This window comes from Pseudochaenichthys georgianus, chromosome 23 (assembly GCF_902827115.2).
Source record: "Pseudochaenichthys georgianus chromosome 23, fPseGeo1.2, whole genome shotgun sequence".
Lineage (NCBI taxonomy): Eukaryota > Metazoa > Chordata > Actinopteri > Perciformes > Channichthyidae > Pseudochaenichthys > Pseudochaenichthys georgianus.
In genome coordinates, this window is record NC_047525.1 from 16,668,004 (window position 1) to 16,695,905 (window position 27,902).

At 41.7% G+C, this 27,902-nt stretch overlaps 2 protein-coding genes across 3 annotated transcripts; both read right to left on the bottom strand.

The window, feature by feature from the left end:
- Positions 1-688: 688 nt before the first annotated feature.
- tmpoa (thymopoietin a) lies at positions 689-21,896 on the bottom strand. Of its 2 annotated transcripts, XM_034074971.2 has the most exons (12): positions 21,334-21,896; positions 14,273-14,390; positions 13,393-13,542; positions 7,035-7,162; positions 4,905-4,994; positions 4,003-4,131; positions 3,552-3,641; positions 3,338-3,376; positions 3,056-3,232; positions 2,661-2,795; positions 2,053-2,153; positions 689-1,631 (listed from the first exon to the last, which is right to left on the bottom strand). In XM_034074971.2, exons 1-12 carry the CDS (start codon positions 21,571-21,573, stop codon positions 1,235-1,237), a joined length of 1,794 nt encoding a protein of 597 aa, XP_033930862.1. In that variant the 5' UTR covers positions 21,574-21,896; the 3' UTR covers positions 689-1,234. The 2 variants fall into 2 exon arrangements, with proteins under 2 accessions (XP_033930862.1, XP_033930863.1); XM_034074972.2 differs by lacking the exons at positions 2,661-2,795; positions 3,056-3,232; positions 3,338-3,376; ... (1 more) ...; positions 4,003-4,131; positions 4,905-4,994 and having other exon boundaries at positions 21,334-21,892.
- A 293-nt stretch (positions 21,897-22,189) lies between these two features.
- Positions 22,190-27,435, bottom strand: strap (serine/threonine kinase receptor associated protein). Its single transcript, XM_034075141.2, has 9 exons — positions 26,980-27,435; positions 26,533-26,668; positions 25,273-25,354; positions 25,070-25,142; positions 24,736-24,835; positions 24,448-24,585; positions 24,196-24,332; positions 23,808-23,957; positions 22,190-22,936 (listed from the first exon to the last, which is right to left on the bottom strand). Exons 1-9 carry the CDS (start codon positions 27,089-27,091, stop codon positions 22,875-22,877), a joined length of 990 nt encoding a protein of 329 aa, XP_033931032.1. The 5' UTR covers positions 27,092-27,435; the 3' UTR covers positions 22,190-22,874.
- Between the last annotated feature and the right edge of the window lie 467 nt (positions 27,436-27,902).

The window sequence follows — 27,902 nt, forward strand, 5'->3', positions numbered from 1 at the left end:
GGCACTTCCTCAATTGTTATTTGATGGCTGGGTAGAAGAGATAAACCCACTGCATGCTTTTCGAACATGTTAGTCTTTAAATAGAAGTGTGAATCGGGGGAGGAAAGCACAGATGAAAGCCTGGAAAAACTAATAACAGAAGACATATGCAGAACATGTACCACCTGTTGAAATGTGCCAATGCCCCCCAGTTATCCCAAAATACCTGGTAAAATCGGACTTCATCAGCTGTGGCCCTCCATATTGGCAGCACATCTGTGATTGCTTGAGAGTCTAAAAGGTGACCAACCTTATGACTCTTTACTTGTGCTACTGTCACACAATTTTTTTGTAGCATTTACCATTATCCCATTAATGTCAAACAATGGGTTTTCTTTTATTATCACAAATGTAATATTTTGGCAGGACTCCAATTTACCCTGGGACACCTGGTGGGGTCCCAAACCCTGTGTTAGCAATCACTACTGGACTAATGACAAAATAAATATTCCTATAGTTATTTTTCTTTATTAAAACCAAACAAATTAAAGGTGTGACATAGTGAAACTAGTAGATAGCCTGAGAGTAGAAATTCAGTTAAATTGTAAAAATATGTAAACGTTATGTTGCCTTTAAATTGTTTTTTTCTGTGTTTTAACAGTACACGTATATGGCATCTTCATAAAATCAAAAGCTGTTACAGGCAAAGTAAAGTCATAATAGTTTATTGAGTGGATTGATATTTCATTTTTGACAGTGAATACATAATTAAGTAGAATACAATAGTTCATTCAATTTATAAGAGGAGAGCATTAAGAAAATATCTGTGTAGGGTTTAATAAGATTGAAAAGGAATTTGGTGTATAATAACAAGCCTCTCTGTCAAGTAAGAACAAAAAAAAAAAGACAGGTTCAAACTCCATCTTCACGGCTGTTAATGACTAACAAAGACATACACTCAGGCATAATCACACACACACACACACACACACACACACACACACACACACACACACACACACACACACACACACACACACACACACACACACACAAAAGTTGTCAGCAAAGGAGTTACTCTGTGTCAATGCAACTGCTACATTGCTTCTCTTAAGGGATTCACTGAATATTGATAAAGAAATAAAAAAGGAAAAGAACTTCACGAAATAAGGGCAAAGATGTTAGATAATTTCACAGCGCCCATGAATAAAATGGCTACAATGCAGAATCACACTATTTTCACATCTGTGCTTTTCTACGCTGTGCCGCTACTGGCCACTTCGGTTTCTGAGGCTTCAAAAGGGTTGATGATGTTGGTCTCCATGGCTTGGTAAACCAAGAACAGGAAACCAGCAACAACGGCCAGCAAGAACAGCTTCTTCCACAGGGCCATGCTGCGGGGGGCTGCTTTGGTATGGCCTGCAGGGGGAGCTACAGAAAGAAGCCTGGAGGAGGAGAAAGAGGAGGTGGAGGAAGTGGAAATAGGCAAGCTGGTGACTCTGCTATCAGTGCAGCTCTGTGTGTAAGATGAGAAGGAGCTGGTTGTCTTGGTGGTCTTTGGCGAGAAGATGCTGTTTTCATCACCATTCCACAGGTCACTGGACTTCAATGGGCGGTGGGCAGCGCCTCTGATGGGTCGTCGGCAGGTGGCACTGCAGAAGAAAAGGAATTCAGTCTTTGTTTTTGAGTGTGAGATTAATCTGAATACTTTATCTCGGGGGGAACTGGGTTTTGTGACAGTTGCTCCATTTTAGAATGAAATAAATACTAATCAGAATAAAAAGCTTTGGTTCTGTCCTATAAAGTGGTGCAGGAATGAGTCCTAAAACCCAGCAATGAACATTTTAGCACTTCCGGTTTCGTCATCACAAAGTCCATGGGTATTTTTTTCAATTACCTTGCTAACAAGTGGCTAGTTAGTGATGCTAACCTCCGGGTCGGCCTACAAAGATGATGGAAAATTATTCCCTCCAAAACACTATTACTAAATGACTGACATAACCGTTTGACAACCTTTCTTTTTTTTTTTAACAAAAATTGACCCATAACAAAAGTATATTATGAGTTACTTACGTGATTCCTGTTGGACTGTTGACATCATTGGGGAACAGCTCCTTCAGAACCTCAGTCTCCACCACTTTCTGTGGTTGGTCGCCTGCTGCAATCTTCTCCACCTAAAGAGACAAACAACCATGGAGAGCATGACTTATAGAGCAGATGCAAAGGATACATTCCCTGTAGGGGAATGTTTGGACCTGCAGAGGGCACCCTACTGGATATTAGACACCTCTCACCACGTGACCTATTCAAACAAAAGGCTGGGTACCACCATGTTGACGATTGAACCACCCTGTGAATGTCCCCTGCCTCCCTTCTACTACATCCCGTTTGCTGATGCAGATATTACCCTCAAAGTTTAGGCAACAATCTTAGCGGATCATTAAACAATGCTGTTTGAAGCTGGTACGGCATCCTCCACGCAACATTTGCTGAATACTTACAACAACTAAACAGAGAGAGGATGCTATTGATGGTAGCTTGGGTTTGGGCAGGATACCCACAAGGTGCTACCAAAGAAAATAACAGGTACTGTCCACAACAGTTTCTTCTTGAAAACAAATGAAAGGGTTCCTAGCAAGTCGAGTTGAGCCTTGCAGTACCATGCAGTGGAAACAGTCTACCTTTCTCACTAACACATCGTTGGACAGTATGGATGTGCTGTTGAGCGTCTTCATGGGGCTGTACTTGGACATGAAGCTGGTGATTTTCTGCTGCCTCCTTCCATGCAGCAGGACATCTGGAGATGCGCACTCGTCCTGCTCACAAACAATGTGTGTGTGAATGTGTGTGTGAATGTGTGTTGAGATTGTTTAACAAGCCAACGGCTCAGCTGTCACCCAACTGTCTCTGCAGAGAGCCTCAAACACAGCGGAGCAGTTGACTTGGAGCAGTAGATTGTGAACTCTTCATACTGATCCACAGAAAATGTACCACCCAGAAGTGAAGGATGGTAAAAGCAAAAAACTAGAGAATAGAATGAAATTCAGCCACCAAAGTTGTAAAAGTAAAACTGTACCCTAGCTACGGAGACACCATTGGGCTTCGATCCAAACCGGTCGGACAGAGACTTGCTGCACTCTTGTCTCTTTATGGGTGACATTTTACACATGGGGCTAAAAGTCACAGGGTCCACTTTGACGAGCTGAACCAGAGGGGAAGAAGGTCTTGATGGTCTGGCAGTCGGTCGTTGACTCTGTTTAGTACAAGTCAGAGGGCCTGCCTTAGATATAGCGTTCGGAAATGTACAAATATTACCAAAAAAGAGAAAGATCTGTGATACAAATTTCATTCCACCCACCCTTACTCCTGGTAAAGGTGTAATGATTGGTTCAGGTTCCTACGGCAACAAAACAGGCAAAATCAAGCAAAAATGACAAATTGAATACGAAAGACTCGTTGACCAGTCTCAGTCATGGCCAACAACCTGACAACTGGCCAGTTTCAAACAATGGCTTCATTTTGTGAAAGTAGTTTTTTGTTAAAGACAGATGGCAAACATTCAAAAGGCTCACCTCTAACCAAGCAGTGTTGAGCAGAATGACTGACTTGTGAGGTGAACCCTTGCAGGGTTTGGGAAGTAGCACAAGTTCTTTGTCTTTGAGCTAAAGGTTTCAAACAGAAGGTGCGCAAACGACAAAATGAATTTCAGGATTCTTAGAATACGATGTATTCCTCAAACCACAGCGTCAGAACTGGTTAAACCTAGTGGCAGTACAGAAAAATAATTTGGAACATCCCCAAACACCCCTAAAAGTTCCTAAAAGTCTGAAGAAACAAGTGACATCCTCACATTTGTGACCGTCTGCTTGGTTGATAACGCAAAAATATTGTCCACCATTGGGTGCAGTGTTAGACGGTATGAAAAGCAAATGATCATATCTTCGACAGAACAGCAGATATTGGAACCAACCGCCTCGTGAGCCCATGCAGGTATGAGAGCGTGAGAAAACAGCCCAAAGCTACCTGAACTGGTCTGGATGAGATAGGGGGAGGTTCAGCCCGGACTGGACTGTCCAGTCTTTGGCTAACCCTCCTGTTAGACTTTACCTGGATCTGATCCATCGATAAAGGCCTGAGATCCTCAGGCACTGTCTGATGGGACGGGAGAAAAGAGAGCTATTGACACAGGGTATAGAAAGAACTGAGGAAAGGAAGTGATATATAAGAGGGGCTAAGCAGGAGAAGGAATTAAAAAGGATGAAGGAGTAGCTATAAGCATGATGGAGAAGTCTGCTTTAGCACCTTGTCATATAACTGGATTGCTTCTGTGACGTCGGAATTGAAAAGCTGCATGGATAGGAAACCTTTTGGCAGTTTGAGTCAGATTTGTAGGTAGGCGGAAATATGTCCTACTAATGATACTGATAATGCAGCATTATAGGAGAATGATTACTAATAATACATTATTGCTGAAATGATCAAATTAATAATCAATGTATTATTTAGGTAACTTTACTGGAAAAAAAATCATATCATCTCATGCTGGTTTGAGCTTCTTTGGTTTCTCCTGTTTTGTACCGTTTTATAACCTAGTAAACTACCTTAGGGTTTAAGAATGCTGGCCCGAGAAATAATAAATTACATTTCAATAAAAATAAATAAAAATGTTTGTAGACATTATTTGAAAGCATCAGGGTTTATTCAACCATATATCTTCCTGCAGTGCCAGAGTAATTATATATCGTAAGCAGTTTAGCAGATAGAAAGAATATTTGAAGATGTGGAAAAGACTGAGCTGCATGAAGCCAGGTGTGTAGGTGGAGAACGCTTCCCACAGATTGTGCATTGGTGGGTTTACTGAGTCACAGTGTTGATGTGCAGAAAAGGGGGGGGGGGGGGGGGGGTAGAGGAGGGACAGTATTCACCATTCTTTGGGACGGCCTCCTGGATCTGCGCTTAACTTGCAGGACATTATCCTCATCATCATCATCTTCCATATCCATCAACTGGTCTCTCTACACACGGTATGCACATTACAGCAGACAATGAGAATACCAGCATTTGAAGTGCAGCTCATTCATCAGCAGCATCAATTCTTCAGACAAAAATGTCAACCACTGCTGTTTGTAAAAGTGCTTAAACTGATCATAATGAGATAAACGTTAATACACAGTGAAATGGCTGTAGAATAATGGCAAAATTGGCAAGAATACTTATACACTTAATCAATTAACGCAGATACTTCTTAGTCTGAACCATGAATGCAAACTCTTTCTTGCCTTTCACATTCTCAGTGGCATCCCATGGCTACATTCCTCCCATTTTTACCATTTACCCAAGAAACTATACCTGAATGTACACACGTGCAGACACACACACATCAAGCTCCACCCCCTCTGCTCATATCAGTTTATTCTCAGCAGCCCACAATGATACAAGCGCCTCTTGTTCCAGGCGTCATCACCTCGACAGGTGCATGTTCAGTGGGTGAACAGCAGGAGGAGCTGTTTACATTTAGAGGGGCAACACATGTGGGACATGAGTTTACAGTCTATTTTCCAAAAGAAGCTATGGGCTACTGTCATTATCTACAGTACAAAATAGAAAAGATGGATGGTTTTACTCCAACTGTATAAAACCAGGGATGCCAAACGTCAGAAAGAGGAAGATAGAACCAACGGAGGGGAAAACATGAAGGCTGTTCCCTGAATAGAAAAGTCAGTGTGTGAAGAGGTCCAGCACGTGCATGGCAGCCGCTAATCCATATCATGTGCTTTGAATCTCACGGGCAGCGAGCAGCACTGATACACTGAACCATGAGGCTCACAGTAAGCTGGGTGTGACTGCTCCAATAATAATGGAAAACCGCTTCCTTTACCAGAGTCAGAGGAAAGGGTGTAATGAACCCCAGCTGCTGGGTGTCACATCCTACCTATTTACGGGGGGAAATGCTTCAAATGCTTAAATTAATTTACTTTCTTTGCAAAATGTGTGGTCTTGATTGTACTTTTTAAATACAGATTGATGGTTAATGAAGTACGGTGATACAACTGATGAAGTAAGGGTCCAACTGCTTTTTTACCACAGTGTGTCTCAAGAAACAACTGTGGTCTAATGGTATGGTAGAAACGAGAAAAAGCACTGCGCAGAAGAAAAGGCTAGCTCTCCTCTCCCTGAAGAGACCTGGAGATAATTGTAATTGATTGGGTTACCGAGCAGAGGGAGATAGTGCTAGTGTTGGTTTGTGACTTATTGACCTTCTGGTATCAACATGAAGGGAGTGCGCCATTGCGATGTAGGACCGTCGGAGATGGAAGAAAAAAACATCATCCACTGTTTACAGTGATGCTTATAGGGTTAGGGCTAGGGGAGACTAGCCCTCCTTCAGAGTAGGGGATCAGCTGGTCATGATACAGCAATAACAGTCAATGCTTTATGTTGTGTTTATAGCAATATTATATCTCATCTAATTATATTTATCCAATATAACATGTGGTTAGGTACTCTCTTACACCGCACAGTCCAGTTTGTCTCTGAAATAAGGCTATTTTTGTGTAACAAATGTAATACTTAAAGTTATTGTTACTGAAAAGGAAAAACGTTATGTTATATAGTTGGGTGAATGGTGCATTTGAATGGTTAACTTAAACATTAGGAGCTCATGACATTTCTAATGACCATAGTTGAGCTTGTTGTAAAGTAGTTCACTTCTGTACTGGTGATCCCAACTATGAATAATTGAAGGCCGTATGAACCAATCAGGACTAAGACTTTTTACATTGTTTACAATAGGAAGCGGAAGTCCTGAGACAACCTGGAAATGGAACAAAGGAGAAAATGGACGGGACGGGGAAGGTCAACAAAAAGTCAAATAAATTACGCCACGATCTGTTCCATGAGCTTCTCTAACTAAATGTAATTCCTCATTCAATTTCTTTCAACTGCTCTATCTGAAAGAAAGCAAGCACACTCTTGGGGTTTGCTCTCCGGTTTTTGATAACAAACTGGCATCCGTCAGTGTTTAGAAGAAATTGAAGTTGTTGTTTGTTACTGACCGTGTGGTGCTGGCTGCTGCGGGTGCGGGTGGTGACGGGCGTCTTCCCTCTGCTCCGAACCGGTCTCTCCACCACTGGGACTGGTTCTGGTTCAGGTTCTGGCACATGTACTGGTTCTGCTATCACTTCTGTTAGAACCCAGTAAATACACATAATGTTAAGGGACATCCAGGTGGGTTTATTTTTTAACAATAGGGAGGGATGGATAGATTAGATAGATACATTGTTTTGTCACAGCAGCATTTTGACATTCAAGACATGTACAAGAATTACAACATTCCTAAAAACATAATATGATATATATAATATAGATTATATGCTTTGGAAAGTCGCTTTTATATAAATGCAATGTTTATTAGCAGGCAATAACATGACAACTCACTGCAATGATGGCTTACTAACACTCCACATATAATCTATTATTATGGTAAATCATGATTATATTGTAGTAAAGCACTTTAAAGTGAATACATATTGCAAATGTTTAAACGTAAATCTAACTGTGCAGGGCTCAACGCTAACTTTGAAAAGTGGTTGCCAGGGTGGCAACCAGGCATCAGCTTTTGGTTGCTTAAACTGAAAATATGGTTGCCATTTTTAGTCACCTTATATTTTAAATAATTAAGATACTATACAGTTATACATCAACTTAATAATGAACATGTGACACAAAATAATGTTCAAATGCTTTACAATAAGTAATTAACACAATAAGTAATTAACACAATTATTTGAAACTTAAGTGGTAGTAAACTTGTCCACCCTCAATTGCTGGTATACAAAATACCAGGAGTGCAGCGGCTGTCATGTTCTTCACAGATCCCTTACAAATGAATTGAGCAAGTCACTAGTTTCTTGGTCATCCGCTGTCTCCCTTTCAAATGTGAGTTTTCTTGACCTTTGTGCTGACCCCCACCATAGATCCACTGGCCCTTCAGCATTGAAGTCTTGGATTGGCCAGACTAACGCCCCGTCCACACACAGGCATGAAAAAAATCTTGATGCTGGGTGTGTCTGAAGCTTGCCGATTTCACGCGCCCAAGGCGACCAACAACCAATCAGGAATCTCCCGCCCGCCCCCAGCATACAAAGCAAAAAAAAGGCCGCTTCTTCTCCACTATTGCCAAAATGGATGCCGGTTTTGTAGCAAGGGTAGCAAGAGTAGCGTTGATATATGCAATGTCTCGCAGGAGGCCACATATTGTGCGTCGCTGTTGGGTACATCCGATACTCAGAAAACGTCTGCAATGGGGGGAATACCACGTTCTTGTCCAAGAGCTCCGCCTGGATGGTGTACTGTTTCAGCAGTACTTCAGGATGAGCAAAGACGTGTTCGACGAGTTGCTCGGAAAAGTGGGTCCACTGATTGCAAAGGCGGACACCCATATGCGTCTGTCAATCGGACCCGCCGAGCGACTCGCCATCTGCCTATGGTACGTTTTGTGTATTTATACTTCTTTAATCTGACTCTGTATATAAAGAGAGAATGCATGCCATGGATGAATGAAGTCTGTGATTTAGTTCAGATGGATGACATTAATTAAGATAGCTAGGTAAACACATATTATTATTATTAGAGTATTGCTCCCCTGTGTACATGGCGGTGTGTGGTCTCTGTGTGTGTGTGTCTGTGGTCAGTGTGTGTCTGTGGTGTGTGTGATCTGTGTGTGTCTGGGGTATGTGTGTCTGTGGTCTGTGTATGTGTGTGTGTGTGTGTGTGTGTGTTTGTGGTCTGTGTGTCTGTGGTCTCTGTGTCTGGGGTGTGTGTGTGTCTGTGGTCTGTGTCTTTAAAAAAAAATCATGTATATTACTTTTTTCTCAGGTACCTGGCAACCGGTGACTCATACAGGACCATAGCGTTCAGCTATCGGGTCGGGCATGCAACAGTGGCTGTCATCGTGAAGGAGGTTGCGGGTGCCATCTGGACCGCCCTGGTCGAGGAGACCATGCCGGTACCACAGTTGGAGGACTGGAGAGCCATCGCTGCAGAGTTTCAGGAGCGCTGGAACTTTCCAAATTGTGTTGGTGCCATTGATGGGAAGCACGTGGTGATCCAGGCTCCGGCAAATTCTGGGTCCCTCTACTTCAAATACAAGTCCACCCACTCCTTGGTACTGCTGGCTGTAGTGGATGCCCAGTACCTCTTCAGGGTAGTGGATGTTGGAGGCTTTGGAAGGAGCAGCGACGGTGGGAGCCTGCGGAATTCTGCTTTTGGTGGTAACCTGCGGAATTCCGCTTTTGGAGAGAGCCTCAGAGAGGGCCGTCTGCAGCTCCCACCTGACACCGTCACCCCAGGAGCAGAGCGGCTCGGCCTTCTTCCCCATGTGTTGGTTGGAGATGAGGCGTTTCCGCTGCTGGACAACCTGCTGCGTCCGTTCCCTGGACGTCCGCTCACACGTGAAAGGAGGATCTTCAATTACCGCCTCAGCCGGGCCAGGTTGGTGCACTTTAAGCAGAATTACTAGAGACTAGATCTAGGGGGTACATAAACACCCATATGAAAAAGATCGGTTTACATTTGAATAATTAAATAAGTATGTGAGCATAACCAATAACCTACCATAGCCAATAACAAATACATGTAACGTATTTTATGTTTGTTGTTCATTCATATCTTACTATTTTATTTATGCATATTTTTTTATCTCTCCAGTTTAAAACGATATGTCTGGTTTACTGTCCTATAGTATACATTGGAATGATTTCAAACCTGTTTTATCCCAATAATTATAAAGGAGTGCCTTGGAAATATGTGTTTACATAAATTGTGATCAAAACGTTTGAGACCCACTGAGATAACTTAGACTAAAGTGAACTATCTAAACACTGAGAGTCCTTTACCTCACTGAGCTGAAGTTATCAGCCTCAGTCTGACTGGAGAGGACTCTCCTCCACATCATTGTAGAAACATCTTCTTCTTCCGTTAGAGCAGCTAGCACCAGATGCTAATAACAACAGCACCCTCCCTTTCTCCCTCGCTCACTCGCACTTTGGCTGTGAGCTGCGGTTGCCAGATAAGCCAACATCCCCCATTTTCATCACTTGCAGCGCCCATCGTACAGGGGAAATGAAACGTGTAACCGGGATGAAAAGGGTGTTACATTTACTTAATTATGAATGTTGTTACATCAAGGCCGAACATTAGGATGAGCACCAACAGTCAAAACATTTTTTTTTTCTCTCCCAGAGCTGTCAGCGCAGCGCCTCCACAGATCTGGCGCCCTAGGCGAACATCTATAACGCCAGTGCGACAGGCCGGCCCTGGTCTCAGGTTACACTGTAGAAAGTGTAGGTACAGCGCTACATTTATCGCCAGTCATACAGTAGGCTACGGAGAGCGGCGAGAAACATTTCCTCAGGAATCGAAAAGTGGAACCGAAATTCACATTTCTAAATGATGCCGTTGGAATCGAAATGTTGGAACTGGTTCTCGGTACCCAACCCTAGTCGTTGCAGAGTCCAGTGATGAAGCTCCAGCTACTCCAACCCTGCGTGATGCACCTAGGATGGGCTCAAACAACGCCACACGCCGATCCATTCAACTGCGTGAGACCTTCTGCTCCTATTTCAATGAGGAGGGTGTAGTGTCATGGCAGCAGAACGTGGTGTAGGGTCACCACGGCTCCTCCAAACCAAAAGCTCTTTTAAGAGCTACCCATTTTCTTTAAAGAGCAAATGTTCCAAATGAGCCATTTTAAAATCAAACATTCCTAATAAACATGTTTCTTGAATTGATATTATTATATTATGATATGACTAACAACCTTTTTCTTTCAGTCCTGTTTTTACTGATAAACCACTCATAACTTCAATAGGTTTTCACATGAACAATTACAGAAGAAAGCACATTATATATCGACATACGTGAAGCTTCTGGTATGTTGCAACTGACAAACCACATGAACAAGTGAAGACACAGTACAGCCATAACTTTAAATAATGTTTTATTATGTAATGTTGTGAGTGAAGTGTGTGATGTGTGATGAGTGTAAAAACATGTAATGTGGATCAGTACGTGTGAAAAACTAAAATGTATTACTAATTACAAATTCTCCTCCTCCGCCTCAAAAATGACCTTACGAATGCCGAGGCGGACTCTTGCCCTCTTTGCCCTTGACATCAGCCTCATGGTGGGCAAGAGGCTCCTGAAAAAGAGCATGTTCTCATCCTCCTCCTCCACCACTGGTGGGGTTGCTTGTGCGATGGCAGACAGCAAACTCCTTTCATATAAGGACATCTCCCTTCCCCGTTTACTTTTCCCCCGGACCTCAACATTCTCCTCCTCCTGTCCTCTCTCTGCTGGCTGGATGCTGGCGGACTGACCTGTGTATGCAGATATACACGGTTTGATTGGCTAGCGCTTGTACTTGCGGGATTTGAATAAACGGGATTTGATTGGCTGATGCCAGCTTCGAAAGCATCAAAAGTTGAACATTGCTCAACTCTTGATGCTCACGATGCTTGCAAAGCCATGCTCCGCTCCCCACAATGCAGTTCGGCGAAGATTCAAAATCTTCTACGTCACCCCATTCAAGTGAATGGGCGAAGCTTTGAAAGATCTTTTTCATGCCTGTGTGTGGACGGGGCGTAATACATTTCTAATGTTAAATAAATGAAAACCATTCATAGTTAAGAATTAGATATTAATTATTAATGCTGTAAATTACCTTTAATATGTCTTACTATATTTAAAATGTGTTACCTTTTTATAGAAGTGATTATATTTGTATGCCAATAGTTTCCTATGGTAAAGTTTCGTTTAGCACTTTTATTTTGGTAGCAACAAGATCGGGACTCTTATTTTTGAAGGAACTTTTACCGGAAGTGAATGCACAACGGAGCAGAATGTACTTATATATTTCGCCTCCCAAGACTCAACCCATTTCCTCTTTGCTTTTCGTTCGGGTTCACCTTGCGCTTTATCAGTTGAATCAATTTGGACATTCGTTTGAGATGTTGACGGGTGGGCCGAACTTTTGACCCCACGGTCAAACAACTTAATTTGCTTTGCCATTTTTTGTAAAACAAACACACGGCGCACGCGAGTAAACGTGCATCGCTTTCTGGCTCCGTAATCACACCAATGCAGTTGCAACTTAAGTATCAGGTTCCGACTGGTTACAACAATAATTAAATATCACTCTTAATACAACAAATAATTAACATTTATCTATTGTGGGGTGCTCATTTAGCCGTTTGCTGTCCTTATTTCTTTATGTTAAAAACTGGTTGCCAATGATGGCAACCAAAGGCCAAGACATTTTTTCTGAATGGTTGCCGATGGCAACCGTTACTGTCAAGCCCTGCTGTGATTAGTGTATAAACTAGGGATGCACGATATTGGGTTTTTGAAACCGATAACTTCCTGCTTCTCAAGACCGATACCGATAACCGATAATAAAAAAAACAATTACGCCACTAATTATTTTAACGCGATTAACGCATGTGTATTATTTTTTTCCCTCGACCGCCCCGTAGTTTCAGAGCGCATCGAGTTTAAAATACCATCTACAAGCTGATGCTGACAGCCCCGCTGATGCTGACAGCCCCGCTCCTGCCGCCCGCTTGTGGCAGACCACACTTCCACGCTCACCGGCAGGCACCGACTGGCCATCTGGAGGACCGGGAGGGTGTGTGTATGTTTGGTCCGAGCGAGCGAGAGAGACCTTACGTGCATTGTTGTTGTTAGCATCTGGTGCTAGCTAGCTGCGCTAACGGATATAAGGAGCTGTTTAAATGAAAACAGAGGAGCGACATGTCGCCACAACTGCGCCGAGCACTTGACTTGATGCAGGAAGCCAGACAGTGGGACATTGTACGAAAAGTCAGCACACATCCAGGCAGCTCCGGTTCGAGCATATGCCTTGAGTTGCACATAGCTCCAACGCGCGCGCGCAGACACACACGCGCAGACACACACGCGCAGACACACACGCGCACACACACTTTGTATTATTATTGTCTTCGTACGCTTTTAACACACCATCGTAGCGATGGCGATGTTTCAGGTGACTGATCAGGTTCGAAGTATTAGGGAGCGCTGGATTTGTGAAGAACTCCCCTCTTCCTAAACCACTAATACCACAGTACTGGCAAAACGGGAGGAGCCGAGTGAAAAACAAGCGCCCCTCATCCCAATCCACCCACACCGCAGTATTTTTTTCTTTTTTTTTTACCCAAAAATATATTTTATATTATCGGGACTATTAATACTGTTATCGGGTTTATCGGGATGACGTCATAATTCCTAATATCGGACCGATAATTATCGGGCCGATAATTATCGTGCATCCCTAGTATAAACCTTTAACCTGCCGTAGTGTGGAGCATATCATGAAAGGCGTCACATTGTTCTTACCATCCTCCTTGTCACTGTACAGGTCTGACTCTGAGTTGCCGTTGTGGTTCACTTGTGTCTCCGTGACGATGACCTCTGGCAGCGGTGGCTGTGCAGGACCCTCATCCAGAAGCTTCTGCAGCTTCCTCTCATACAGCTTACGGGTGGAGGCTACGAGGACAAGCAGGAAGGAGGGACATTTCATTATTCTGTCTGTGTCTTTAAAAGGCAAGGCAAGTTTATTTATATAGCACATTTTAAGGGCAATTCAAAATCCTTTACGATAAACATTAAAAGCATGTAGAGATAATGCAATAGAAATACATTAGTTTGCAGTGGGATGGATCTACAGTAGCCCATTGACTGCTATGGAAGCATGCGTGCCAGAGACTATGAAACCAAAACCATAAAGAAATAAGTAAATACTTTTTAACAATAGCTAACAACAAGAGCCATGATAGAAATATGATACACAGTAAGATACGCTATTATATTTTCAGTACACTTTAGCCATGTTAAACTCCTCTCTCGATAAATTCAGCATGCTTCTTTTGATGTTTACTTCATGGATTTTCTTAGCACCCTCCTCCTCATGGTAGTGTTCATGTAAAACATCTGAAGGAAGTGCTCGGTAAATGTGACCGTAGCTAAAAACTGACATAAAAATACTGTTTCTGTTAAAGTGAGAAAGTGAGCACAGGGGTGAGGATGACACTGATAGTTGGTGCTGTGCTTTATCAGCGATCTACCTTCCCTTTGTTTGTCAAGATTGTTATTCGTGACCAGATTAATATTAATCCTGCTTTTATTTGTGATTGTAAGACGGTTACGTGCTTTCATGGCTGTGTTTTGCTTGGTTAAACTAACTGACCAAGAAGTAATCCCTCCTCGCAGCACTCACCCACAATCGGCCCCACGTTCACTCCGTGCTTCTGCAACTCGTCCATCAGGCCGCCGTCGGTCAGCACAGTGACGTCCATCTCGTCCGGCAAAACCTTGTCTGTTTTCCTGGTGGCTTTCTGCGAAGGGGGGACAAGAGAGCCGGTTGGTAAATCATACATTTTCCTGGTTGCTAAAAATACCACATTTATAAAGAGCTTTCCCACACATTCATACAGGCAGAGAATGCTGAGAAGGTGCCACCTGCTCAGGGACACACACACACACACATCGTCTGCCATTGGGAGCAGTTTGAGTTTAGGTTTCTTGCCCAAGGATACATCAACATGTTGCCTGCACGAGCTGGTGATCGAACCACCGACCTTCCGGTGGGAGGACAACCATCTACCTCCAACTGTAGGGACTGCCATGGATTTATTTTTGTCCCGAGGCATTGTGATCAGTAACGACAACAGAAGAGCGGACAGACAGCAGACAGTTGTTTTTCTGCATGTGGGCTGTTTGTGAACCGCCAACCAAGTTGACACAATGTTAACGAGCGACACTCTGTTGGTTATAGCATTAACTTTTCTTATCGTAAAGGATGGTTCTTTTTTCAGGTATTGAGTGGGAAAGTTCAAATCTAAAAGGTTCAAATAGACTGTCCCAACATGCACACCTGTTCACCTTAAAACATTCTCCCGTGAACCAATGCCTTTGTTCTCAATTTGCTGAGAAGAAAGCCCTTTGACAGACAGTTAGCAGAACAGGTTTACCATTTGGCAAAATGACCGTTCGCTAAGTCCAGCCCCTTGAATACAGACTCGCCAATCATAGCGCAGCATCGGACAAAGAACTTGACGTAGTTTAGCGAAGGGGCGGGGCTTAACAAAGGGTCAACTAAACGCATTGTTGCTTTGAATGTAGATAAATGGATGCCTGTATTTAAGTGCAGGAAAATGTAGATGGACTCAACATTTAAAATCTAATGCTGCCTAATTTCCTCACATGATTTAGAAGACAGGCTTACACTTGAGGAGTTTTCTTCAATAACATAAGGTGGGGAAAACAAGGCAGCATTTCTAGGCAGATGAGCAGGCACATCTTGTTCTGAAGTCGCCTCTCACACCAGCCTACAGGAAATTACTCTGTTTGAAACCAGCTGCCTCTGAAATGAAGCCATGTGCCTCCTTCTTAGCTCACATCTGCAGGAGGCTGAGCTTTTGAGTAAACAGATATGCATTCAGAAGATGTTTGGCCTAAAAATGAAGTGAGCAGATACTCATGTGGCCATGATTTGAACCTTTTTTCAAAAGAATCAAATGTCCTTAAGAAAAAGGAATCAATCATGGGTCAGTGTGCAGTATAAAGTTATACTTCAGTTCAGTTATACTTCAGGGTACAGTCCCTTATATAATCCAAAGTTGGCACGCACATGGTTTGGACATGGTTTGGTGAATAACAGACCTGTCCTGTTGCTGTTCAAGGCAACGTGTGAAAATGTAAAGGTTTAACAAAAACAAGTAAAGACTGCCCTTTTCGATTCCTGGACTTAAACTTGTGGTTTGTTAAAAAATAACCATTTGAGAAGCCAGAATTCGAGAACGGGCAGGAACTATCACAAAATTCCTTGCAGCAGTTTATTGTCAACTTGAGGAAATAACGCGTTAAAAGCAGAGTACGTAATTAAAAAGGCAAAAAATAACGCCTAAAGGCTTTAAACTAATTAGAGGCAAGACACAATCTGCCGTTTCACATCTATACGCTTAAACACACTGCAATATGACTTAGTTCAGTAAATAATTTAGTAAAAATGGAAGGCTTTTACTTGGAAGAAGCGACAGGAAGAGGTATGGCTTTACAAGGAGAATACCTCCAGATGCTTTACGATTTTCACCCACAAACTGGAGACTGAAGAATGTGCTGTTCTCACTTCACTTCCTTCAGGGTTGTGGCGTCACGTTGACATTCCCCTGAACCAGGTCTACATATATGGACATTACAGTCTTTATCTTGTGTCTTTAAATAGCACTTACAGTTGTAAAGATAAAATCCTTACTGCATCTGTTTTGTTAAAAACGGACATCATATTTGCATTTGATGTAAGAGAAACCTAAATATATAATTTTGCCACCTAAAAAATCTTAACTCTTGCAATACAAGTTATTATCCTAAATACTCTTCAGTGTTGGTGTTAGCTGTTCTTGCTGCAGTCTAGGTTCAACTTCAGTAAATAGGGGACAACAGCAAAGAGAAATGGTGACATAGCAATCTTATAACAAAACTCATTTGCAGTGATTCCAAAAGACCACTGGTGCTCTTTGATGTACATCAGCTGATCAAAGTTGATGAAGCTAGAGCAACACCGAAACCCAAACTACTCATTGTAATTCTTACTGTGACCATAAAAAAACCCACTCTAAAAGTGACTTGGAATCAACATCTGGGCCTGCAGCGACTCTACAACCGATTCAGTTGGCAGCAAATCAACGGAAAATGTGAGGAATGCAAAGAAGATACGCTCAACTTCAGTGACGAGAGGCTGCCGTGAGGTGTTCACAACATGCAATAAATGTGGGAGACAGAGAGGCTGTCTCACCCCGGGTCTCAGTGGGCCCTGGGCAGGGTTTAGTCTGGAGGTGAGCCAGGCTGTTTCATAATAACATCAGTCTGAGCTGAGAGCGGGAGGAGGGGGGAAAGCCTCTGTGATCCCTCCTCTGCAGACCACACCCTGGCCTTTAATGGCATTACTAAACCTTGAGCTCACAGTTTGGCCCGAGGAGTAAACTCACAACCGACAAACAGCGTCAAGCTTTCCTTTACTACTCCTCATTCAAGCCTGGATGGGGTAGTTTGAGGGAGAGACATGCCAGGACCGGTGGCTGCGTGATGCAACACACTGCTTGGCTGACTAACAGTGGAGTAAGTGTGGTGAGCCTTTGCTCAGATTAACCACAACTCTTTGAATGGTTGGTGTCACACTTTCATCGTACTTGTAATTCCTCTAAATCTCACTATCACAGACAAGAAAATCCTCCTCGACTTCAGTAAACTATTTGAAAAATGTCAGGAATTCATTTTTGAGCTGCAGGGCCAACCGCCAACGGCAGCTCGTACCTGCAGCCTGTAATCACTCAGACATGTGAACACCGGGCTTCATTACTTAAACGTCAACCACGCTACCCTACAAAGCAAACACCCGAAACATTACACGGGCTGTCACTTTTTTAACACACCCCCGCTACACACACATTCCACTTTCCTAACAAAAGTATTTCCTGAATGAAGAGGCCATAAAGATATCAGTACCAGCTGCTGGTAAACTGTCTCTTGCTCTGCCATTTAAAGCTCCAATGGAAAGGCCATTATTTGATAAAAGAAAAAAAAGAAATAATCTCATCACCCTAACGTCATACACCGTTTGTTTACATGTATCGAGTTCGAAAGTCTTCCAAACACACAAGTAACACATCTCCAAGAGGGCACTACATGTAAACCAGGTGTTTTTCTCACCCAGCAAATAAAATATATTCAATGAGTGGCATTATTGTTTAGGCTGCCATCTACTAAATTGACCATGATTAAGTGGATAGTGGTGCAGGAGTGGTAAAGAAAGTTTAGAAGGTAGATTTTGTATCTCTTTATTTCTTTAACTGCTCTCTGATGTCAAATCAAAGTGTAACAAAGAATGATTTTGTTTCTCAAATAAATCGTATGCGTTATAACCCTAACCCTAGCATTCCCCTTTGACACAGTTTGTTCAAGATCTCATATCAAATACTTTACAACTCAAAGACACACACACACCGCTGCCTGTGGATGTGACTCATCTGGCTCGCGATACAAAGCAATAAACAACTTCCCCTCTCTCCATTACCATGTATTCACTTCATAACGTGAGTTCAGACAAAAGACATGAATCTTCTCTGCTGATCGACTCAAATACCTGAACTACAAGCAGCAAGTTAAAAACAAACACACAAACTCCGTCACCTCCCACATGTCATTTCTCACAGTCAAGTCTTTTCTTCTGCTCACACCCGTCATTCATTCATCATGTACGGACTACCTCCCCCAAAACAAGTTCAGACTGGACACAACCTGCTGCACACCTGTTGTAGTACTAGCATCCAAGAATTCAAAACAGAGCAGGAAATATACAATGTACAGTACTCTCTACAGCGTGGTGTAGTGCAACAACAACAATGTTGTCCAATCAAAAATAAATTCACAGAGAAGCACATGTGCAACTAAAGATTACGAAAGTGAATAGGTAAAGTAAAATGTGATTAAAGGTATGTACAATTATGACAACAATTAAATCAAATATGATCGTAAAATGAGAAGAACAAATTAAAAATAAACAATTAGGATTCGTGTTTATAAAAAGGTGACCAAAATTAAGTGTGAAATTGTAAGGATTTTTTTTTTTTTTTTAATCACAATTGTGTTTTTCCCATCTGTAGTATAGTAATTGTATTAAAATACTCGGGTACATGTCTGGAATATTTGCTGCATTTCATTTCATTTGTCCCGCTCATGGTACGCAAAACCAAATAATTGCCACAAAACATGACTACCATTGAACCCTTCATAATAATAATATTTATTTATTTTTCACAGCCAAAAATAACAGTATCTTAGGATACTAAGAGAAACACAAACAAATATACTTATTTCCCACTTGACGGTTAACGGAAAGAAACAAAACAACACCAATACATCACATGTATAAGGAAAAGAAAAGTGCAACACCCTCATCTGAGTCCTACTGGAGAAGAAGGTGGAAAGCGACTCATGATGATAATAATAACAATAACAATGGCAATGGGACCCGCAAATACAGAGGAGACATCACATCAAAGACATCAAAAACATGAAGGACCAGAGTACATAGACTTCATATAAAGTTAATGTACAAATTCATGTGTCGCCTGGAAGACTCGGACAATCATGTTATCTCGATTTTAATTAACCCTCTGAAGAGTTCTACCCGGTTCTCTTCCATGATTTGGAGACATTGGCGCAACAGCCTCTACAGACGGTGAGCATGTGTGGCTCGCTGTGATTGGACTGATTTTATGTTTTTATCTGTTTTGTGTTTAGCTTTTTATCTTATTTATTGATGTGTGTTTTGTATTTCTGTGATATGACCTTGAGTCTGAAATAAAGATTGGATATAGTCCCATCTTTCTTAATTTATACAACTTCTTTAACTGAAAAATACATATACAATTCTTTAGATCCTTGTGTTGAGAATTCCACAATTGTACACCAACCACCGAAATACACATCTGCTTAAGAGTAGTCCTTGCATAAGGATGTGGTCTTCCTTGTCTGATACAAAAACAAACAACTGTTGTAAATATACTGGTAACATTCTGCTTTTTGCCCTGTGCATTACTCATAATGTCTGCAGCTCAGCTATGTCTGAGTTTCAAGAGTCCTGACTTAAAAAACAGTCTGTTGGTGTGTTCTCTTGAGTCAGCGTTATGTATTATTCTTACTGCCCTTTTCTGTAATATTGACAATGGCTTTATGTTGCTCATATACATGTTGAACCACACTTCTATACAATAAATGAAAAATGGCAAAATGAGTGAACAGTACAACATCCTCAATGCCTTGTAATCTAGCAAATACTTTGCCTGGTTTAGAACAGAAATATTTACACTTTCGTTTTAACATGTGCTATGTGTGATTTCCACGTCAGGTTTTCATCCAGCGTCACACCTAAGAATCGAAATTCAGAAACCCTTTCAATAAAAACTCCATCAATGGACAGTGAAATGTTTTCATCTTTTTTTCTATTAGCAAAAACCATAAAATTCGTTTTATTCAAATGTAGGGTTAACTTATTTTCATCAAACCATCTTTTAAGTTTGACCATTTCATGTCCAATACACTTTGCTAAAATGTTTAAATCATCTCCGTCGATACAATCAGTCTCCAGTTTGAAGGCTCTGAAGTATGCAGCAGTCGCTGGCTGGAGCGGGATTATAGTTATTAAAAAGCAACAGAGGAATGCTGAGAAATTGAGACCCTTCTCACTGGTACAACAACTTAAGCTTGATAGCAATGCAATCTCAATACTTTAAAACCAATTGATTTTCAACACAACAGTATTAACTTCTTTGTCTGTAACAGTTTCTGGGCGGGATTGTGTCTCATGTACCATCAGGTAAAGCTGAGACTTTATTTGTCCACTCGGGCTTTTAAAAACACATGCTGATGAATGCATTATGTCAAAGAGAATTAATGAATTAAGAATGATTAAGAGGCCCCAGTCTGCACTTCAGATAACTGATACAAGTGATAACAACCAGTTTTCGATCAGCAGATACATCTAAGGTTGCATTTGGTTTGTTGTGACCAACACCAGGAAGGCACTTCTCTTCTACCTAGGCTGGAAAGCTTTTTGGGTGGAGGTCGTGCAAACTGAAGCATGTGAATCTGGTTAGGTTTGGCCCCTGATTAGAGCTATGAATGGCCAAACTGGGATACAAAGGCGGTCTCAATATATAGAAAAACAGTTTCACAGTTACATTTCCAAATGTTTTTCAGGATATAATTAATAATAGCAACTTCAGCCATGTTTCTAACCTAGATTTTTTTTGGGGTGGGGACTCATGGCAAATAGTGCTATGGATGAATGGAGTCTGAGGTCCAAGCCTATTTACATGTTATACTGAATATTATAATAAGAATAGTAGATGTATTATTTTTAGTTATGCGTTACTTCATTACGATCAAATATATTAAGAAGACATGATACATCTGCAAACTTTTGATGGCCATTTGTTTTGGACTAGTTTTAGACGTGTAGGCTAATTTAGAATCACAACGTTGTCAGTGGTTGATAGGCCTACATGGTTAGCTGCAGCTGTGATATTGTATATTTCTATATTTTATATCTGCACTGTAAATGATATAACTATATATATAACTAAGTGCAAAGCAACTTAGCCATACTTTTGAGTCAAGTTGGCAAAACTTGTACCACGCTGCATCCTCGTGCTATGAGAGTTTCTCCAGCGTTTTTTATTGAAATAACATTAAATGCGTATGATTTAGTGAACTTACTCTGCCGGAGGAGCGACTTCTGCTGGAGACTACGGGCGGAGGCAGATCCTCGTCGCTGGAGAAGACATCCACAGACGTGGTGACATGTTTCTTGTTGTTAGCGGTAATGTGCTTCAGATAAAGCTGCACATACACGTCCTTGGTCGGGTTGCCGTTCGGGAGCTCCACGTCGTGGGCCGCAAGCTCGGTTTTCAGCTTTTCCTTTGTGAGCACGGACGGGTCGTCCAGGTACTCCGACATGTCTGCGTGCAGCTGCAGGGACTGAGGTTCCTTAGCCTGGGTAAGTTAGCTAGCTAACACCGAGTGGGATAAACGGAGAGGAGTTTTACTTCTGAGAGGCGCACAGCTAACCAGCGCCGCTTACTGGTTTTAATTAGAAGGAGGTAAGAAGCATGTGTCGAAGTAAGAAATAAAAAATTAACGAAAAACAAAATGAATGTGTAGTTCCCCACGCTTCCTCCTCCACTGAGAAGAACTGAAACGGGCTATTACAGATTTATAGGCTTTTGGTAAAAAAAAATAGCTGCGACTCATGGGGACGACACAGGCAGGAAGTGACTGCCCGAAAGACCGGCTCCTATTGGTCAGACGCTGTCAGAAAGTGCTCCCTCATTGGCGGGACACACATGCAACTATTGAAAATGAATATCACGTCACGAGTTTGTGACACACCTTTCACTCACCTTGTTTTAACATAGTGAATTATAAAGACATTTGATATTACTACGTTTTTTCTTTATGTTGTCAGTTTGTATTTGCTTGATTGAGTGATTGAAATATGTAATGATAACGTGATCTTATTCATCCGCATTTTGCACAGGTAAAATAAAGAAAAATTTAAAAACACCAAAACCAATTTGATCTCTGTGCATTACTTAAAAATAAAATTGTAATGCGTTTGTTTATTTTTCACAAAACATACATGAAGAAGTCAGAAGCCAAAATGAAAAAAACCAGTGACATTTCTTCTTTTTTTCTTTCTTTGTCACAAAACAATATTTTCTTTTATTTGACACATATACTTAACCAGTACAGTACAAAAGCAGCGGATACTCAAAGCAGTGTTTTTGAAGAAATGAAAACAACTTACTCTCGCACAAACTGTGCAAGTACCTATAGTATTCTTGTAGAGAATTGAAAACAAATGCCTTAGTCCAGCTCATTAAATATCTTAACTTTGAAACCAAATGGGGGTTGGACGTTGGGGTTCAAGGCTTAATGGAAGATAAAATAAATGTAAGCAGCGAGACAGATCTGGGCTAATCAGAGAGAAAGCAGGCAGCGATGAGCCGATACTCACAGCTCTACTGCTTTACTCTCCAGCCCATACTGTCCATATGACTGCATAAAATCGTGTGTGTCAGTTTAATTGTGGGTGAGTCTATGACAGACAGGCAGTCTTTATATCCACATCAGTTCCTGGTGAATGGAGATGCTCTGGACTCGGCTCCTTGCTGGGACTGGATAGAACACTGGAACACCCCTCCGCTTGTTTTTTCTTTTCTCTTCTCATCCCGTTTCCAAACAGCACTGTTTTCTCCTCAGGCTTTGATCTCAGGGGGGGTAGTGTACAGCGGCTCAGAGTTCTCTAACCCCAGTTCCTCTGAGGAGTAGGGCAAGGCAGAAAAAAGAGTTAGAAAAAGGTGTGGAATATAGAAAGTATGGGTGCTTAGAAAGGAGGGATGTTCGGTCAGACTGTCAAAACCTGATTTGTCTGTCTATTTGATCACAGCCAGGGTCTCTCTACTGCTTCAATTAGGAGCATTATTTATTAAGTCTGTCTCTGGCAAGTTCCCAAACTTCATGGAAGTTCAACTTTAATTCTCTATAACTAACGTAGTCCAAATGTTTTCTCCTTTATGAAAGAACATTGACAAATATCACCATGACAGGGGTGTCAAACACAATTTCATCACGGGCCACATTAGAATTATGGTTGCACTCAAAGGGCCGGTGGTAACTTTAAGACTATATAAATATACATAGATAAACATATATAATATAATGTATTATTTAACAATATTTCCTCTGCATTTGATTATTATCTGATAGGGTAATAACTTAACTACGTCTGAGTCTAGGGCAAATTATTGAAAGTAATTGTTTCAAGTCTCTTCAGTGCGCATCTCACAAAATGAGATGCATTGTGGGACAGGTAGTTTATTAACCTTATAATAAACGTATTATATTCTTTGCAAGCTCTTGTGGGCCACATATAATGAGGTGGCGGGCCGGATTTCGCCCCCGGGCCTTGAGTTTGACACCCCTGGGTGATTGAGATTCTAACTTAAGTTGACTTTGTGTCCCCACACAAAAGGATGACATTACAGATGTTCTGTTTTTAAAAAAGGCAGCATTTTGTGGCAAATGGAGGATCTGCACTTACACTGACCTCACACTGGCTTCAGCATTTAGCCTTGCTAAATATATATTTTTGAGCTAAATGTCAGCTGATGCCACGGTTGGAATATTACCAGGTAGGACACACTTCCACAGGCCATAGGTTTTCCCCACAGCTGTCTGCCACAGTCGGAGCGTGCCATCCTCAGATCCGCTGGCGTACAGCTCACCATCTGGACTGAAGCGGACACAGTGCACTGGACCAAAATGACCCTTATAGGACTCTACAGACAAGAGAAAACAAGGACACATTTGTAAATATTTTGTTGTGGTTTCTCCCTACTACTAAAATAGGAAACCACTCAACATTTAGACATCCTCTTTACTTAAGTTATATGCCTGATATGAGGATCATTCACAGTAAAAAAATGTAAGTACCTTTGACTTTACACAATATAGTGCATGTGTATAAAAAGGTTTACAATGTTTCTAAAATTTGAAACACGTCTCTCCTGTCCTCACCCAGCTCTTCCTTGGTGCCGTAGTCAAATTTGTAGAGCTTGAAGTCCTCTCCACCGGCAACAAAGAAGTCTTTATCTGGGTGGAGGGAGGCGGAGTTGATGGGAGCCGGGGCGTCAACGGTCTTGATCAGGTCGAGGCTGGAAAATAATGAAAATGACTATAGCTGTACTGGCTTAATGTCACTGTGTAGAAGCTAAATGTCTGCACTATCAACTTATTTGTTTACCCAGGCTTTTAGATGTAGTCACTTACCTTAGAGCGTTGTAGAAACCGATTGTCTTTCCATATGTGATCACAAGAATCTCTCCATCAGCCAAATACTCCATGCTGCTCACTGCTGTGTCGAACTTCAACTGTTTCACCTCCTCCATGGAGCTCCTGTCCCACAGCCTGGACACAAACAGGTCAAAACACAGATAAGGTCTCTGCTGCGTTCAGTGTCAAAGTTGAGGTGACTTGTGAGGAAGTCGAGCCGTCACAGTCAGGATGTGGAATTGGAGTTTGACACTTAGATGTAGTCATCGACACGCAAAATAGTACCTTATGGTTTTATCATCGGCTGCCGAGAGGATCTGCTTATCGTCGTTACACCACAAGGCTTTTTTTATGGCTGAGGTGTGACCTGCAATCTCTTGAGGGGCTAAAAAGAACAAAAACATTTAACTACATTAGAAGAAAAAAGAAACAACGGCCACCTCTCCTTTTTATAATTCAAAGAGGAGGGGAAAGTGATGCATTGATAAGGGCTGAATCTACAGCAAATGATGAAGACACCCAAAAGGGAGACACTTTTTAAACTCGATCAAATAAAATCCTATTTGTTTACACATGGATCTGTGCATAAGCAAGTCTCCTCTTTGATACATTGGCTTACCTGCTTCAGGGTTGATAAGATCGTAGAGGCGCAGAAGCTTGTCGTTTCCTCCAGTCAGCAAACAGGTGCTGTCCTGATAGCAGAGGCACAGGTATATTGAGACAGAAATATGACAATGAATATTAAAAAAAGTTCACACATATAACAGCATACAAGACATGTGCAGTAATCAGAGATCATTCATTTCAAGACAATACACTGACCTTAGTAAAGTTGACGGTTTTGACGATGTGTTTGTGTGCCAGTGTGAGGACCTCGTCTCCACTTACTGCATCCCACACCTTTCTGAAAAGCACAGAGCCCATATTTTCATTGAAAACAATTCATGCAGCTGCAAGATTATTGTTTATTTTTCATGTAATGTGTTTGAAAGCAGGGTTTCTTTTTCCCCAGTGATTTAAAAAAGCAAATACAAAAAGGATAGGCAGGGGGTATCATGTCCATTGCAGGTTTATTAATAAGCATGATCAGCAGGCACGTGCACACAGACCTCAAAGTGGGCTTGAGCCCCTGCCCCTTTTCTTCATCCAGAGAAAGTGCCATTTTTATGGGGTGCTTTTTATTTGATTTTTTTGAATATGTATCTACTGCTGTTTGCGCACACTTTCCAATAATATATTGATTGAATAAAAAATAAAAATATAAGGTCGGGAGATTAAACTGAAGTTCCGCTGCTCTCTCTCTCCCTCCCTCCACGTCTCGCGCACAGCGGTGCGGACATCGGCAGTCCCTTCAGACAGTCAGGTAGCAGCACCTCCCACTTTACTGTCCCACATTATGTGGTTTATTTTGAAGGTGAGTGGTGATGAACAAATGACTAAGCTGCCGGTGTGTGAAAGACACACTCCGAAGCCAAAGGACAGAAGAGAGGCTTTCTGATCCCCTCCTCGCTATTGACAAGGACATTCCTGTTATCCACAGTGAAGTAATAAACATCTACAGGGACATGGCCCCCAGAAGGTTGCTGCTGTAAGGGAGGAAGGAGAGACAACAAGTGACGACACAAACACATATTTAACAACTTCCAAGTGCAAAGAAAGATACAAGATACAAAGAAAGTTGGTAACAAAAGAAGTTAATAACAAAATATTTAATTTCAGATTTCAAGACCTTGTTAAATAATTTCAGTAAAGTTGCAGTATTTGCGCATGTAAGAACATTACATATTTTTGCACCGTTTTTTCAGCATTTTTGATGTGTTTTGTCCAATTAAATTAAGTAAATGAGCAGGAGAGGAGAGCAGAATGCACCAAGTGTAATTGTTGTAACTAAACTTAGCCCTACTTGTAGTTTGGAGTGTAGGTTGGTTTGCGTATTCTGAGCCCCAAAATGTCTGTGCACGTCCCTGATGATCAGTACCACTTTACCAGTTCATTTTTGGAAGTTGTTAGACAAAGATGTTTCTTAAGTTATAAGACATGATTGTTTTAGACATATTGCTTCCAGTCTGGACCCTCACTCACGCTGTGAAGTCAGCCGCCGCGGTGGCAGCCTTGGTGGCGTCTGTGTTCAGAGTGGCTCCCCAGACAGCACCTTTGTGACCCAGAAACGTTCCTATCCAGTCCCCTGTGTCTCCATGGCGCATCATGGGCTTGCCATCTGACGAAAGAGAGCAGGGAGGATTGATACAATGGTTAGATATGTGTATCAACAGGTGTTTATAAGACAAAATGCCTCACTATGGCAACAACTGATGGAGCACTGTAACGGCAATTTGTGTTTTTATTTAATTACCAATTAAATATAATTAATAATCATGGTTTAACTGTGAACAGAGAGGGTTCAAAGCTAAGCTAGCCTTACTATTCATTTATCTATCTATCTATAACTTCGAGTATCTACGATAACCGTTAAGAAATGTTTGTAAAAAGCGTATTTGCCAAACGTTATTGTCAATCCGTTACTCTCACCCTTGCAGGCGCTGATGAGGAAGTAGCCATATGGAGTGATTCCACTAAAGGCTAGGTCCACCACAGGTCGGGTGTGACCGGAGCAGGTGAGGGGAGTCTGTCTCATCGCCATGGTCCTCCAGCCGGCTGGGAGACTGTTCGCACTGAGAAGGAGACGCTCGGACGCTAGTGGGTAGCTGGCTAGCTAGCTGGTTAGACCTAGCAGGCTGAGGATGACAAGACAGCAAGCTAGCTAGCGACTGTTTTAGTGGGTAATATCCGTTGGTCAACAGTTGGCTGCCGGTTGGACTATGAATGAGTGAGAATTAAATGTTCATTAAACGAAACGGCGGGTCTCCCTCCCAGCAAAGGAAAGGCTATCGTGCTAATAGCTACAACATTGCAACTAACTAGCAACGTGCAACGCGGAGTAGCTGTAGCAGAGATCATATAGCCGGTGTTCCGCCAGACACAACAAACATATTACTTCCGGTGTGATGTTTTTCACAATAAAAGCACCCATATTTAAACAGACTACAAGTGGAAAAACAGTGTTCGATAGCAAATAAATTAGATAAAAGTCACATGAATAAACAAGAAAAAAATATATAATAACCATTACGTTTTCTCTTAATAATTGAGTTATCATCATGATGAAATGTTTTAAAGCTGTGCTTTTTTTCCACAACAAAAGTATTTTTGCCGGAATATGTTATTGTTACTATGGCATTGTTAAAACTGTATACATTGTAAATCAATTTATTAAAATAAATGAAAAAATGTGTATTACTTTTATTCTGAAGGCTGGACAACGTCTTGTCCTTGCCCTTTATGGCAGGAGAAACGCATCTGCGGCGTGTTGCTGCCCCCTGCAGGAAGAACAATTAATGTTCTTTACATTGTTAAATTGCAGACATTTATACCATAAAAAAGTGTTTATCCTC

Coding starts and splice junctions, on each gene's coding strand:
- tmpoa (XM_034074971.2), bottom strand. CDS start 21,573: ATGTCGGAGTACCTGGACGACCCGTCCGTGCTCACAAAGGAAAAGCTG. Junction 3,233..3,337: donor CACCTTTACCAGGAGTAAGG/GTGGGTGGAATG, acceptor TGTACTAAACAG/AGTCAACGACCGACTGCCAG. Junction 1,632..2,052: donor AACAGTCCAACAGGAATCAC/GTAAGTAACTCA, acceptor TTTCTTCTGCAG/TGCCACCTGCCGACGACCCA.
- strap (XM_034075141.2), bottom strand. CDS start 27,091: ATGGCGATGAGACAGACTCCCCTCACCTGCTCCGGTCACACCCGACCT. Junction 23,958..24,195: donor CGGCACCAAGGAAGAGCTGG/GTGAGGACAGGA, acceptor TCTTGTCTGTAG/AGTCCTATAAGGGTCATTTT. Junction 22,937..23,807: donor GTGGAAGTGTGTCCTACCTG/GTAATATTCCAA, acceptor CCTACTCCTCAG/AGGAACTGGGGTTAGAGAAC.